The sequence below is a fragment of the Plectrocnemia conspersa genome, unplaced genomic scaffold (genome assembly GCF_051122295.1).
Source record: "Plectrocnemia conspersa isolate PC_06_02 unplaced genomic scaffold, ASM5112229v1 ptg000011l, whole genome shotgun sequence".
In the NCBI taxonomy this organism is placed as follows: Eukaryota; Metazoa; Arthropoda; class Insecta; order Trichoptera; family Polycentropodidae; genus Plectrocnemia; species Plectrocnemia conspersa.
Window position 1 is genome coordinate 14,690,874 of NW_028277175.1, and position 17,485 is coordinate 14,708,358.

The 17,485-nt window shown below is 30.2% G+C and overlaps 1 protein-coding gene across 1 annotated transcript; it reads right to left on the bottom strand.

Annotated features, from left to right (window-relative positions):
- Positions 1-1,414: 1,414 nt before the first annotated feature.
- On the bottom strand, positions 1,415-17,267 carry cue (Low-density lipoprotein receptor repeat domain-containing protein cueball). The gene is made up of 7 exons (XM_088198610.1): positions 17,124-17,267; positions 4,897-5,284; positions 3,563-4,255; positions 2,369-2,554; positions 2,049-2,291; positions 1,858-1,972; positions 1,415-1,790 (listed from the first exon to the last, which is right to left on the bottom strand). Exons 1-7 carry the CDS (start codon positions 17,203-17,205, stop codon positions 1,743-1,745), a joined length of 1,755 nt encoding a protein of 584 aa, XP_088054736.1. The 5' UTR covers positions 17,206-17,267; the 3' UTR covers positions 1,415-1,742.
- Positions 17,268-17,485: the final 218 nt, after the last annotated feature.

Here is a 17,485-nt window from a genome sequence, read left to right on the forward strand (position 1 = left end):
GTGTGGGTAGCCAAGCTTGCATATTGGCAGATATGTTTTCACTGTTAAATGAACTAAATATATCATTGTAAGAACAAATTAAGGGCTTGTTCACACTGCCGAGGTAAAATTAATGCTTTTCAAAAGAAAATATTATTGTGGCAAGCGCAGTTAGCTGAAGATCTGTAAATGTTTATAAATTTTAATGGCAACTGATGTAAAGGTATTAGATTCGAACATTTGGTGGTGCTATATTTCGATGAAATCTGTTGTAATAATGTTTGTCATAAAAAGTCATAATGGTCAGCTTAATATAATATATTAAGGAGCAATTAATAAATTAATTTATCAAGAAAAACGATTTTCTACATTTCTTTTATTATTGGTTAGTCCATTTAAATCGCATATTAATGTTTCGTCAATTAATAAATATATATAGAGCATTTAATTAATAAATATTGGCCATATTTTTTGTTCGTTATTATGCAAAACTTATAGACTGATATAAATAAAATTTAATAAGTTGAATAATTCATTAGTTAATTTAAATACAGTGCATATGATATTTATTTCAATTAAATTAAGTGTTGTGTGACCTAACAGATTACCCCGATGCATCTATAATATTTACACGAATTTCAGCACTTTTGTCAATATGTAAACTTTTCTATTTATTTCTTAAATCTTTTTCCAACTGAAAAACTTGATTAATTAATAAAAATACAACATTGAAAATGTAAACATTTATTTTCTAATATAAATTTATATAATTTATTATATACAATCTTATAATATAGAATAAATAATATCACATTTCTGATGTGGATATTATTAATCCACGATTCAAAGCACATTTTACAACTAATTTATGTATAAATGCTAAAAAAAGTAATTATATAGTGACAATAATAGAAACATAGCACCGACAATAAATGCCTAGTTTAAGTAGATTTTCTTAATTTATAAAAATAAGTAACAAGTAATCAATAAAAACATAAACTAAATAAATAGTTGAAAAGCTTCAGCTTACACGTTGTTTTAAGAAAAAAAAATTGAATGTATTATTAAGTCACTAAAATTATGTTTTTAAGGCAGTAGAAACATTGGAAAGTGTAATATTCGAGACATAGAAATTAACAATCACCATTATTTAGAAGTTTCAATACTTTGGTATACTTGTGCAAGAAGCAATAATCTATAAATCTTTCCAATGATTCTTGTTGGCGTATTAATAATAAAAAACACAAAAATATGCTCCTTTATAAAAATAATAAAAACTACATAACTAATCCACAGCCGTTGTCTAACAAGGATAAGGGAATGGCAGTGGTGATGGAGACATATTAAACTACTAAAGTAATAGTGGTAATTTGCTGCTTAGAAACTAAACAAAAAATTAAATAAATAATAACAAGAAATAAGAATAAATTATTCCTTTTTCCATAATACCAATTTACGTTCTCCAGTTAGTACCACAGTTTCTTGTAAGTCACTCTCGGTAAATCGAGCATTACATCATTGGAACTAAACATCCGAGAACAGTTGCTGATTCAGCACAATTGATCGCTATTTTTTATAAGCATCATTTTAGAATGTATTCGTATTATAGTACATCACATTTATATTTGAGCCGTGATTAATATAATCAGCGCTCATAAGTAGCGTTCGTAAGTAACTTTTATATCACCTAGTAACTTTGCATCATCCGTTAAAAAATATTTTCTTAGGAGATTCGTTTCTCCGTCGAGAGCGTAGCTGCATTTTCATATGTCGATTAGTTGCGAATATAAATTTTCAGACTCATGACAAGGCTGCAAAACACATAAATTAACGATTATTTAACACATAAGGCAATAATTGAGAGTTGATAAATCTTACCGTTTCGCATTTGTTCATATTGCAACAATCCTCTATTGTTATTTCGCATCCGTTTCTGATGGGTCTCTTTGAACTTGACTTAAACGTCTTTTTACCTATTATTCTCTTGATTATCCTGCAATGAAATTAATAAAATTGTCATGAATTTATTACACATGAAACTTTTTATTATAAAACCAGCTATAATTTACCTCGGTTGCCTACGAATCTTTAAAACTTTATAAGATAAAATAAAAATTATGAGGATGAGAAAGCAGACAAAGCAATATATTGATATGATGTATTCATTGGTCCATATTAAACACACATTCGCATTTTTTTTATCCTCTTGTCTAGTCAGAGTATAGTTGATTTCTCTATTTATAGTAGTATTGTCTGTAAGACTAGAATCATTTCTATAATCGGTAACTTCATTTTTCTTTTTATCAGCAATTCTAAAAATTATGAATAAATAATAAACAAACTAATGTTATGCATTTTATGTATGTATATATATTACATTAGTACTTACAAAGGCTCGAACGTTGTTGTTATAACTTCTTCTGGAATTTCGCAATGTATTCCTTTCCAACCTTTCAAACATTTACAAGTGATTTGTTTGGTTTCATTTTCGAATTTGAATACGCCACCGTTTTTGCAATATGATCCACACAGTAAAAGTTTCTCGCATCTTTCACCCCCATATCCTGGCGAACATCTGTAAATATTATAAATGCTCGCATGAGATTTCACAGGGTTTTAAAAAAAATTTTGCTGACAACAAAACACCTGTCATTATAACATAGATTTATTTAAAAAATTATAGTAATTGTTTTTAGTCAAAACTAAATATTCAGCAAAATATATATTTGGTTAGGCATGCAAGATAAATAAGCATTGTATATAATATTTAAAAAAAATATATATGCGTTGCGCTCTTTTATATTGCGCTATTATGCAGCTGCACCATGGCACCCAAAAAGAAGCAGCGGCAAAATAGCGCAAGATAAAACACCGCAACGACAAAACAGCGCAACGTATATCTAAAAAAAAACACAAAAATAGAAAAATAAATATTAAAAACTGAAATAATGATAAAATAAGTACAGTTTTATTTTTTTAATTTCTGCTGTTTCTTTGATATTATTTTTAATTTGTCAATTCTCATTATGTGAAGTGTTCGACAGTACTTCATTAAAATCGAATGATCATAGCAAATTTAATATGCGATAGCTAGAGTTAAAATAAATGTTTTTATTCACACTTTCTGAAACTTGAATGATGAGAATGGACAAATTAAAAATTATATTGCCTTAATTAAAAACAATATTGAAGAAACAACAAAAATTAAAATTCAACAATTAAAAAAACGGTTCTTATTTTATTGTTGCGTTCTATCAATATTTTCGTATACATTTTTCCTGTTTTAATATTTATTTATCTATTTTCATGTTTTTATTTTTTTATATATGCGTTGCACGCTTGCGCCCTTTCGTCCGCGCTCATTTGTTTTGCGCCCTTTCGTAGCCGTAGCAGAAGAGCGAAGGACAAAAGAGCGCGTTCTATTGTCCTTCGCTCTTTTAATGGGAGGTTATGGGATAACAATATACAAAGCCAGTTTTAGTTAACAGCAATAAAAAACGTAGGATATTAATCAGGTGTTTCTAATTGCTAAACGTAGTACTTTTCATATCCTAATTATTAAAAGTAAATAATGGTATATTACTTGCAAGTGGCGTTTCCGTACGGTGTCACAGAGCAGGTTCCTTTTATGCAATAGTTGTGACATATGTCAATTTCACAACGATCGCCAGTGTATCTGGGCATGCATATGCACTTTTTAGTTCCACTCACGATATTCATTAGTGTCTTGCTTAAGGTGCCTCCTCGTAAACAGTACAGCTTTTCACCGTCTTCCACAGAGTTGTTGCTGAGATTTATTTTATTATTCACTTTCATTACTCTTTTGTACAAATCTCTCAAATTGTTACATTCTGGTTTGCCTTTAGTTAATTCCAATACGTCAAATCGCTTTATCACTCCTTTAATTCTATCCTGAAATTCTTCGAACAGAACAGGCTGAGAATCTGTCGTCACATTGGAAGGCAATTGCCATAATCGCTTGCCGTCACTTTCGGTCCAATACACAGATTTATCGCTTACAAATATTCTATTTGGGTTGTGATCATAACCCTGGTAAAGTTCCTGCCTCTCCGAACCGTCTAAATTGGACGTCTCGATCTTATAGTTTGATCCATGTCTACTGTCAATCCAATATAATTTTTTGGACACGTGATCAATTGTTAAGTCTGTGGGTAAATGCATATCTTGTTCTAAGATTACTTCACTCCTATTTTCATTCAGGTACAATCGTTCTATGGAAGATTTCTTGTATTGATAATTGGTCCAATATAAAACACTGAAAACAAAGTTTATTATAATATCAAGCTGACATGTAAATAATAAAATATTTTTATCGCAAAGATCTGATAACTCTTTTGTAAAATAAATGCTAGTTTTAAATATGGCATTAGTATTTTCTTGCAACGCGGCGTTTTTAGATATTGTTGAATTTATTTTAGACAATTATTAATAATTATAATTGATTTTAAATATAATATACACGATATTTTGAAATTATTTACAGTTGAGTTTTGGACTCTATGTTATAATTATGCTTTTTAAAAGTAGAACAAGAGTCAGAAAAATGCTTCTTTCTTTTAAATTTAAAAAACAAATATTCATATCTCAGACAAAAAGGACGCTTTTAAGAAATGTTTTGCTTATAAATCAGGCCTTAATTATTGTACTACGTAACAGCCTAACCAAAATAAAAAAGAGGAAGAGTTGAAAAAATAATTAAAATGAAATAAAAAATTATGTTTAAAAAATCTTCAAAATCTACTTTGTATTACAAAACATAACTGTCCATCACCTGTTTTTCCAATTTGAAAACTTAGAATTCCGCATATTGTTAAAAGAAATTTGTAAATTTTCAGAAAGCATATCGAGTTATTACATTTTTACAGAAAAAAAGCAAATTAAGCATTACAAACTCACCTTTTACAACTATCGAGGGCAATGCCAAATGGAGTTACATCATTTTTTTTTATCATCACCTTAGTTTGAAGATCAGACATTACGAGTGCATTTACTTGACGTGATTTTTTATCAGTCCAATAAAGAATTTGAGTCAAAGGATCGAAGCTCATGTCATATACCATACCCATAACGACAATTTTCTTGACAATGTTGTTCTGATAGTTTTCATTTAAATTAAGACTATAAATGGTGCAGTTGTTCTCTGTGCTATCAGAAAAATATACTGTGTCGTATATCGGATCGTATGCTATCGACGTTATATCGTTGAATCGTTGGTTTGTGGTTACGATAGATGTTTTATTGCTATAGAATAACTCAATGTGTTTTTCAAAGGCGACAATCAAATCTGCAACAACAAAAAAAACATACTTTAAGTTTGAACTAATACAAAATTTATATATATTTATATTAGAAGGCACGTGCGACTTATTACATAAAAAAATCGCAAAACAAATACAACAAGGATCAAAGCTGCGTTATCGTAGACACGTGTCAATCAAAATAGCTCAAAAGCCCTTTTGCAAATAAAAAAAAAAAAATGCTTTTTCACCTTTGATGGTTAAAACCATAAATAAGTATTGATACGCAATTGTTACACAACGGGTCACAAATAGCACGTATATTTGTATTTACTATGCTCGACTGTGGGACTTTCCTGTATCTACTATTTACACATTATTTCGCTATAATGTTTGACATGTTCAACTCAAAATTGACAAGGGTATAATAATAATTTTATTAATACGATATTTACGTGATAAAAACAGTAAATAAGGAAATTACAATTTGACCCCGGCATATTTGCTTTATGTATGCAATAATGCAGTTGTAATTATTGTATAAATAAATTTAAAAAAAAAACATTTTCAGGAAAAAACGCTAATTTTAACGAAATTTTGATTTAAATCAGTAATCGACATTGAACTATATATATATATATAAATATATTTTATGCTCTAAGAAATTCTGAAATATATGTTATTTCAAAAGCATCCGTGTCCCATGAAAAGTTATAATAAATTCATACAAATAAATATTATAGTCAGAGGCCAGCGTTTAATTTGTTACCTAATGAAGTTTGGTTAAAGACATGCCAAAAATTAAAATACAAATAATTTGATTTTTCGATTTGACTTAAAATTTAATAAAAAAAAAATTAATACTGTTCTTAGGTACTTCAATACATTTAGTAAAAGCCTTGGAAAGAGTTGATACACCGACAAAAAGAAAATATGCAATCTTATGTAATTAAGCGTCATAGAAGTCTTGCGCCTGTTCTTTTCAACACCGGCTTGTCCAATAGTCTAATCTTTGGGTAACCGTTTAATAAATAACAGTTCTTGACACATCTAAACATGTTCAGAAACAACGAATGGCTTATTTTTGCATTGAATGTGCATAACGTCATTACCATAAAAATAAATAAGTTGGTGATGAATTATGAATCTTTTCCTTTTGCATAGAATAAACAGATCACTGTACAAATCTCTACTTTGCAGAAATAGGAATTGACACATTCATTATAAGCATACACTGTAAACTGCTGTGATCGAGGCCTGTTAAGCTCTTTCACGTCACATGGACACATTTCATAAGCGTGTGACAGTTAATAATCGCTAAACGCATTAAAAAACATTTCGATATACGTTTAAAAAACACCAATAACAATCAAGTGTTAATTATTAATAACAAACTATGCTTTCCAGAAAAATACGGTTTACAAAAACAGCTGTCAATCATAATATATTTTCCAGTGTACAAAATAATAACGGTGCAGTTACATAATGCAGCTAATTTTATGCCAATCTCAAAATAACGAATGGGTTCTACCCAGTTATAGATCGTTTAATGTTACGAACAAATTTATTTATGAGTATTGGATATTCACGCATCTTCAAATAGTCGCCATCTATCCCATGTGTTAAAAACAAATGGACATCTTATCTCGACGTGTTTAACCATCTATTCCTATTATAATGTTTTTTCAGTGCATGGAAACTACTATTATTCGCTTCTTAAATTAGGATATTTTACATGAAAAATCACATTAGCTGTAAAACTGATTTTAAATTTATTAGATTGTGATTTCATTTAATTACTCGTATTTATTTATTTATATTTATTCGGAAACCGTTTTTGTAGAGTAAAATTGAAAATTCCGCAAGAAAATATTTACACTTTTTTTGGAACATAATTTTTTTTAAATAATATTTTACATCCTTACATGTACCGTCTTGATTCAAAAATTCAATATTCTGCACTCAAAACATTGTAATTGATCTGATCTCCATAGCTCATTTCAAATAGAAGATACACACAAAGCGATTGCTAAAGCCAGTTCGATAGCAGATCACAAAATATTCTGTTATTGCACAAAATTTAGTTGGGGAAACCCTGCACTACAAATATATTTAAAGCATTAAAAAAAAAATGTGCCGTCTCAAGGCGCAATAGATCTATTTCAGTTCGTCTACGAGTGACGTAGCAAAGAGGATACGTACTTTAAATGCCAAGAACTATAGCTTATAGAACAGTGGTTTAAGCTTTATGTTATTACGCCCCATATTTTAGGGAAAATCTTGGCCCTCAAAATATCTCAGGCACATTTTTAAATAGTAAAAATATGTTTTCCTTCAAAAAATGAAAAATAAATTACGTAATAATAACAATAAGGAAAATCTATTTTCGCATTCAATAGCTTTGCTCGAAAATTATTCACTTATATTCACAAAAACTGAACTAGAGTTTTATTCTCAAGATCCGCGAAATATCTTGATCATTTTATTGTGTTGAAAAATTCGATGCCGATAAGGGCGATTATCGATCGATAACGCGTGTCAAAGTCGAATATGATCCGATTCGTATAATCAAACTGAGGAGTCATAACGAAATACCAATGAGATCAGACCTTATTTAGTCCTTACTTGATGAGTGCATCTTAACGTAACCACATAAAAAATCGAACGACGTTAAATCGCATGATCTTAGCGGCAAGTTTGCGTCACCAAAACGTTAAAAATAATATAATAATAATGCGACCTTTTAACTTTTAAACAAAACATTCAACGTTGCAATGCCAGATGTATGGCAAGTTGCGTTTCTTGTTGAAACCACATGTCTTTCAAATCAATATCTTCGATTTCGTGCGAAAAATAAACAGTTATCAATGTTATGCGCCTATAGCGCTCACCATCGACTTTCATCGTTTTCAAAAAAGTAAGACTCAACGACGCCGCCTGACACAATGTGGCATGTAATGGTCTTTTGTGAATAGGGATTGCAATACCGGTATTGGGGCAAAAATTTACTTTCGGTACTACCGGTATTACAAAATGAAATGCCGGTAGTACCAAAAACTTTTTTTTTTAAATCCGTGCATCTTATTTGTTGAAAACGATATCTAGATGATAACGACGATACCTATATTGCTTGAAAGCAGAAGCGGAGAATAAAATTATGCTCTTTGTAGGGGATTAACCTAAGTAGTTTTATCGGGGTAGGATATCAAAGTAGAATAATATTATCCCTTTTAGTCATCGAGGGCCGAAATATCGGCCCACCATGTATATGTAAAAAAAATACTACCGGCCGATATTTCAGCGCAAATTAAAAAAAATTAACATGTTCGATATTTATGTTGACATTTCGCGCATATCGATGCACGAAATGTCGCAGCGGACCCTTTTTTATGATAGGGATGGCTAGTGAAGTGAAAACAAAAGCAAGTATTGCATACAAGAAATTCTTTCTAAAAACATTTTTATTTCCAGTCAGATATATTTTTACCCAAATAGTCACTAAACATAGGTGTAAGTAAGTTTCAATAATTATATTTAAATAAAAAACGTATTTGAAATATATGCGCGAAATAAATGTTTTAAAAAAAAACTTTTCATAGAAAAATATTTAAAATAAATAATAATAGGTACTAAACGATATAATAAAAATAAAAATAATTAAAATGTGTTGACAGGTGTTTTTTTTACATCAAACTTAATTTATCTTGTAAATATGGAAAAATTTAATATTTTTTTATCGTTGTAACGAATAAATATTATTGCTTTTTACTACCTTACATCATTGAGAGTACATAAAAAACAGTTTCATACTCTTAAAGCACATAACATAATTCATTTAAAAAAAGGAAAACAATGATTTAATAAAAAACGTATATGTTAGACCAAATTGTCTGGGACTAAAAGGGTAATACATTTTATTTGAATAAATTGGTGCTTTGGTCCCAGGTATAAAAATTCAGGAAGCATTCAAAAGATGTCAATCTAAGACGATATTTTGTCAAAAACGATGTTCCAAATAAAAAAAAGATTTGGCGCCCGTATTTTTGAAAATATTTTTTTTGTTTTAGTTAAAATAAATTGAAATTAAAATATTTAATATATTGAAACAACAGTTGCAGGGGTATTCGAATGCGTTGGTTTTACGAATCAACAAACATGGTGAATCATGCGAGCGATTATTTTTACGGTCAATTAATTAATGTTAATACCGGTATTGACTGTTTTTCTCTCGGTAATACCGGTATTATTACAATCACTACTTGTGATTTTCCTCGCCATATATGCAGCATTTTGTTTATTAACATACTCAGAGAGGTGGAAATGTGCCTCATCAGTTAAGATTTTCTTTGAAAAATCAGCATCAAGTTCCTGCTGCTCTAACATACAACCTGCGTAAATGGTCTCTGGGTTTCAGTTATTGTGTTAATTGAATTTTATACGGATGTAAGTCTAGATGCAAAATGCGCCAAAGAAAATCCCTGCGAACGCCAACGAATCGACAATTCTGGGTCTTCGGACACTTTCACTAAACGGACGCCAAGATAATAGACAGGCCATACCCTATCTCCAACGTTTCCAGTCACTTCGAATTGTTTCACTACATTTCGCTCAGTAGGACGATCAAATTGACCACAAACTTCCTGTAAATTTCGATCTTTAGTTCGTACAAAATCGTTATTTCTGTAGAACAATTGAATATTTTTTCAAAGAAGACGTCTCTCGTGCTGACAAATCGAGACATGGAAAATGATTGACAACAGTTTAAACTAAAATAGAGCAAACCTATTCTCGTGTTGACATTCATGCCAAGGTTTTTCAACCGGCTTACGAAATTATATAATTCGTATTAATTTGAACACTAAAATAATATTGATTTAAAAAAGCAATTTAATCATATTTAATAGCAATGACGTATTGCTATTATTGCCAACGTTGATTATACCATTTATTCAAACAAATTTTAATTTAATCCATTGTTAACACTATCTTGAAAAAGTAGAAAAAAATAATTCACAACTGCTCGAAAACAATAATTTAAAATAATTAAAAATAATCGCTTCGTACGCTTCAAAAATATTTTTGGACCGTTTTTATGAGATTTAGGGAAGGCATATTGAAAAAATAATTGAGGGAAATATAGTGACATCTCTGGAGAAGTGTCGAAAAATTAAATATAAAATTTATTTTCGTCATGACGCTTCCAGATAAACTTTGCGCATCAATGTTGCCACATGTGAAAAAACTCCCGGATCGCGAGGATTTGCCGATTTTTTTTGCCATCACTTTAGCTCATTGAAGAAGTTGCTTTAATCATATGTGTTTGTAATAAACTTTAAAAAAAATTTAATGAAAAAATAAATAAATTCAGCCAGTATGCTTTTTCCGTTTTTGTATTTTTGTCATTTAGAACCCTAATTAGATTACTCGAAATATGATTATCGAATAAGATGATAACAACGCCTGTAAATAAACAATTGTGATTATATTAATGTTTTAAATTTAGTCGCTTACCATTTGCAATACGCGACAGAAGTTTCAGATGAATTAACACAAACAATAAAAAACTTTATTATGAAAAATGTTACGTGCAGCAAATCGATTCACTATATGGCAACACTGAGCAGCAAACAAAACACGCCAATCAGTTAAATATTATGAATAGTTATTAATACCTAATTGTAATATTTCGCAACGGTGGCTAATTTTTATATTTATCTGCAGCATAGAAAGAGTTAAAGGTATTCATAAAAAATGTATAATATAATATAATTTCACTTGTGGCTATCTTTAAGGCGTTCCATGCGTATCTAGTTGCTTGCAGTTATCTATGAAATAAAATTAACTGAAACTGTTTATTTTATCGTATCTTGATACGTCATTAGTTTTTCTATACGTAGAGATTTTTTATAATTGAGTTATATAAGGTGTCTATGGTTATTTTAATTTGGCTTTTTTTGTGGTTTATTGCTGGTACTATGAATTAGTACAATAGCTCATAAAATTAACCATGCACAATAGAACATAAATATATGCAATAACGTGAAACCAACTGTATGATTATCCAAGCGAGAATGTCATCCTCGACGTTACGGCTGTAATGCCATTGATCAGTCCTTGACTACAAGTTAAATAAACATACTATAATATTAACTTGAAAACGCTATCATTAATTGTTGTTGAATGAATACTCTATGCACCTGCGCACGCATTTACTCTTCTAACGTTCAAACTCCAATTTAAATAGAATCGACTTTCTACCTTAGTCAAGGTTTTCAACGTGGAATAAAATCAACAAACGCACAACGTAGATTTGCGTATATTATTAGCTAAATATCTCTGACGTATTTTATTGCCTCGATTTTTTTAGCACTAAATGTGACATAATACACGTACACCAGCAGATTCCAAACGAGTATAAAAAAACAACGAAAGCGATTGGTTAAAAAGCAAACAATCACAATGTGCAAGAGCGCGTTTCCTAGAAAGTATGTAGGTAGTAGACAAAACTGCCGAATGTGCAAAGAAGCAAACAATTGGAGTGGTAACTGTCTCGGCAGCTAATTCCACGTTGGTATAAAAAGTAATTGTGTGTAAAAAAAAACATTTGCGACGCAAAATGATCACCTTTGGTCTATGTCGCTATAATGAAATGATAAATTATAATAAAATAGACACGTGAAATGCAATTTTTCTTTGATCGAACCCCGTTTTCTACCTTGGAGTGGGTCTATCTATATTGGATTCTAAATAATCTAATCTCAACGTGTTCAAAGCAGATTTTCTGACTGACATGAGAGCGCGAGAACGAAGAAGTTTTATATGAGCAATTTAAAAAATGCGAATTTCTACCATACTACATTCAATACTGTATGTGTATTGTTACACTAAATAAAAAATACTATGTCAATAAACACTGATTTCATAGTAATTTATTCACGAAAATGTAAAAATCTTATGTAAATTTCTAACAACTATAAAAAATATTTATGAATGAATGGTGATAATGTGTTTAAGGTGCTGATAAAATCGACAAGAACAAATCCAGTTTCTGATTCAAATGAAATAATACGAATAAAAATAATCTAACTTATTACAATATTTATTTCGGGCGTTTTTGATTGTAAACTTTATAGAATATATTTTATATGTTCTAAATTTGCTTTATTGGAGCGCCTTTACATAATATTTTAAGTACGGAGGATGCAAAATTCAAAATACATTTGTGATTTCTCATGCAGCAACGGATATGCTAATCGTAAAATATCATAAAAAATATCAAATGCTTGTCGTTAAAATTAGTAACAACTGCGTGAAGCCCTCCAAGAATTGGTAACCCTCATCTACCCTCCCACCCCCACGCTCATTGCATAAACGTGTTGTGTTGTTTTAAGCGATATTTTTGTAAATACTCTTATGTAAAGCTATAATATATTAGAAATATATACGTAAATAAAATAAGCATAGAAATAAATAAGAAATTACATATTAAAATACAAACTTTATGAATACTCGACATTTATATTTTTCGCAATGGAAAATATGCATAAAAGTAAGACATATTTAAATAAAATAAATAAGTCTTTTATATTATACATTTCCATTATTTTATATGATTAATAAAACCAGTAATATATGTATATTTAATAAAACATTAAACAAAAACATCAACGCGAATTAATCCATTTAAAAATACTATATAGTGAGATTATATGATATTCAAATTAATTCTTGTTTGGGATTTCGTATTTACGTAGTAAATGAAACTGGTTTCCACTAGTTTACCTACCGAATTTACCATTTATTTGAAGCAAGTCATTTATGGTAATTCCTTTAAAAATAGATAGCCTGTCTCGCAAAAAAAATAAAACAAGCAAACATGTAGCTGACCTGCGAGGTTAACCAATACGTCGGAGAGTGTAGTAATACGCGCCAATCGAACGTATCAATGAAGACTCCAAATGGATCACAATTTCAAAACTAACCAATTGGACACGTCACGTACCAATTGTCGATATTGAATATTAAAAACGCACAAAGAGTATGCCAATACACTTTAAAAAACTGTGCGGTTATAAATAGTTAAAATAATACTCTAATTAGTAATGTTGCTGCGAAACAAGATTATTTCACATTTAAAATATATCAATCAAAATTTATTAACAAATAGTTGCACTTTTAAAAGGATATTAATTATTATCCTATAAACATGATAGTCTAAAGATTTAGAGGCTAGTCTATATTACTATTTCGCTCATAGTATACATACATTCTGCAGAAAGGAAAGCGTTTCCCTGTCATTTATTTCATTCATCTTCATATACATATGCATATGCATAATACATACACACACTTTTTTTGTGTATCTATTCCCTATAACTCTCGCCAATTTTTTTTTTAAAAAGAAAAACACCTTACTTTTTTAGTTATGAAATAGCACTTTAACTATAACTATAAAACTACACTAGTATTTCAAAACAGCACTGCAAATGACCTCGTTAGAAACACTCGCGTTTTTAAAAAAAATCTTGGAACTATCTCGTTCAAATATTATCTAAATAATAAAATCCGCATTGATTGTTAATTATTATTAACTATTATATAAGCTTAGTTGATGATAAGCAATGCATAATAATAATTGTATTATGTTACGTTCTTACGTATTATTATCAAATATGGATATTGTAGATAGAGAATTCTTAGAATTTCACTATAGACACGTGCTTTTAGTGATACGCTAATTACAATGATTTATTATGTTCAGTGGTATATACATAATTCAATGGAATGAGAAGATATTTTTATCAGCACTTATATTGTACTTTACACATATTTTATTGTAATTTATAATACTTTACGATAATAAATCGTATAACGAGCATTAAGTATTAAAATAGTCGATCAATTTATATAAGTTGCAAATAACTTAATACAACTCTAATTTCTATTTAAATTCGCAATATTTATTGTTCACACGCTAACAATGTTGTTCTTCAATCAGCAATTAATTAATGTTGACAAGTCAAATGACCCAGAACGTATTTAGAGTTATGGGATAGATAAACCAACAATACAATTGTAATTAACGTTAAAGTGTCAACGGTTATCATAAGTTCACAACATTAAAGATATTATGTTTGCATAATAACGATACATTTTCATTTCCGCTTCCGTTCATATTGAAACTAGAAGAAGCTCGATTTTCCTTTAATAATTATAATTTTATATAATTTTTTTATATTAAATGCAACGTATGTAATGATATGCAAAGCAATATTGAATGTTACAAAATGAAACAAGTATTTTAATTAATTTTGAAGCACAACTCCTTGAACTAAATCGTATTAAAAATAAAAGAGCATATATTACATAATATACAAATGATTTAGTTTTAGACAGATCGTATAATGGAGAAGTAATCTTATATTGTAAAATGATCCGACAAAATCAGATAGTATTTAATTTGCCCAACATACTAAAATAATTAATGCATGTATAATTAACGTTCATATTTCATCGGATATCTGACATCTTATCGTATGATTAATAGCATTTATATGAAAACATTGGCTCTAGTTTCATTTAGCCGGCGAATGAATCCTTGCCAGACTTATTAATATAATCATTCTTAAATCATTGCTCCTTGCATACATTCTTTTTTTGTCAAGGAAGTCGAAACGAAATGTTTGCTAATCGTTATTCCTAGAGTCGGTCATAAAACTTGTTTTCGGAGTGTTAATCGGAAATCACTGTCCCTTTTCGTACTAATTCATTTGAGTGAATTTAGCAGATTAACCCTTTGGCTGCTAAGCAACGATATATCGTTGTTCATGATCAGGGCCGCCCAGAGCGAACCCAAGCCATGACAAAAATGGCACTTTATATATTTTTTTAGCATAATAATATAATTTCTTGAATAAATAATAATAGATACGAGTTAATCCTTTCTGTGCAACGCATATAATAATACATATTTTAATTATTCATTAAAAATTATTAACTCATAATATTTATCTGATAATTAGTCGTGTTTTCTTTGCTGCTCAGTGTTGTCTTACCATATAGATTTCCAGAACAGGGCAAAAGCAATAAAATCGTGCAATCGCGGTGAAAACGCTCGATTATGAAGCGTTTATATTAAAACTTTTATAACAATATTACGAGTGAGATTCGAATAAAGCACATCTAAATTGAATTTTGACCAATAGAAGAGCGCAAAAAAAATATTCGTTCTTAGAAGTCAAAAATCCACGTCAAAAGCAATAAAATCGTGCCGTCGCAGTGGAAACACTCCGATATTTACATACAATCAATCACTTTGGTACCGTTATCGACAGCTAGTAAAATTATATTTGATTACTAATTATTAAAAGGGTAATTATTTTTTATGTTTGATTTATGTACTCGTTTTTATAAGGAATATTATCAATTCCACTTACAGCCCCCCCCCCCCTTAAATTTGTGACATAATTAATGAAAGCTGCTTTAAATGCATCGCGCTGACCAAACGTTCAAAGTGTGCGCGTATAAGCTTACACCATGAGAAGTTGATAGCCTAGCCCCCGTGCTTCACGAGGCGTATGTAAAGAATGTATGGTCAATATTTCAACTAGGGCTAAAAAAATTCCAAGGTAGTAATGTAATAATTGTTGAAGTATATTAAATTATGAATAATGTAAGACAGTCCTTGAGCATAATAATGAATGCTATTAGGTAAGGTGATCAGACGTCCTTGAACAAAAATGTCCGAGGTAGTCTTTTTCGAATCCCACAGCATCCCTATATGAACAAACATTTCAGAAATGACCACTAGCTAGATGGAAATCTGGTCGCAGCAAATTTTCATGAAATTATCTAAAATTGTGATAGCTAAGATGCTTCAAAGCGGTTATAAGTAAAACAAAATAATTTATTTGATACGGCTATAAAATATGTAGAGAAAAGATTTAATTTCAATGACCACAAATATAAATTCTCTTTAACTCTTATCTTTGCAATATTATTATAGAAGTAGATCAAGATTTACTGTTTGAAGGATATATTTTGATAAAAAAATTATGGCAAATATAACGAATATTCAAATGAAATTACCGTGTGATAAATGTGTTTTTTTTTTATAAAAAAATTTTCTCCACAATTTAAAAAAAAATATCGAATACATTTTCACTATTCCACGTGCAAATGCAACATCTGAAAGGATTTTTAGTCTAATGACGAGTGCTTGACGTAAAGATAAAATTAGGTTTGATTATAAAAAAATGGAAGCGGAGTTAATAAGGAATTCCAATTTCTAAAAAAATCAATATCAAATCAAAATCGAGTGTTAAATATTAAAAATAAAATGTTTAAGTTAATTTTGTTTTGTTTTTTCTTTATTATTATGTACAATTTTAGATGGGCAAAATGAAGTTTAGAAATTAGAAATAATATGGCAAAATCGTTAATTGTAAAAAAAAAATCGCCGTAATTTTTGGCCCGCGAGACCTAATTTGAAATGTGGCAACCCTGGTCGTGTTCGGGTTTAGGACATACCTGGCCGACGTTCAAATCTTTTACGTAACGCGACGAAGAAGAATCACAATCAACGAACATTCGATTAATTTCACGGACGTCTGTCGAAGATCGACAAACGGCTATTAGACCAATAGACCAATTGACCGGCGGCATTTCTGCGCTCTTCGGCAAACGGCCTACGTGACGAACGGCGCGGGCACAATGGTGGCCCAACAAATACCCGAATATTCAATGAAAATCACACACAAACTAATGTATACACAAACACGCACGTACGCACACGCGACACAGATCTAGATACGATTCGGTTTTAAAATTGACAGTCCGGAAAAATAACTTATGAATGAAAAATTGTTGATATTGAATTAAACTCACCCCAATCTGCAGCATTGCCGTGTTTCGCTAACAGCGAAAACACTAGCAATAAGCGGAATAACCAAAAGGAGTTAGAACACATCTCTGAAGCGAGTGTGGCGGCCGAAAACGACGACCAGTCGCGGCCGCTGCCACCCGTGCAATGGTGTTCACCAATCCACGTGGTCAGGGTTGCCAGTGTGAAAATTCACAAACGTCACCTCTACTGCACAAACGTACATAAACGATCCGAATCATTATCGTTCCGCGTCTATATATTAGCGTTGTGAAAATTGCGGAAGCGAATTGTAGATCCGTTTCCACAACAATGCGAAAAACATCATGAGCGGAGAAAGAACATTAACCCGCTGACACGATTAATT

What these genes read in the sequence shown, in the direction of transcription:
- cue (XM_088198610.1), bottom strand. Translation starts at nt 17,205, where the DNA reads ATGTGTTCTAACTCCTTTTGGTTATTCCGCTTATTGCTAGTGTTTTCG. An exon ending in TACGGAAACGCCACTTGCAA is followed by an intron (nt 2,555 to 3,562) that starts GTAATATACCAT and finishes TAATATTTACAG; the next exon opens with ATGTTCGCCAGGATATGGGG. An exon ending in AAGATTCGTAGGCAACCGAG is followed by an intron (nt 1,973 to 2,048) that starts GTAAATTATAGC and finishes ATTTCATTGCAG; the next exon opens with GATAATCAAGAGAATAATAG.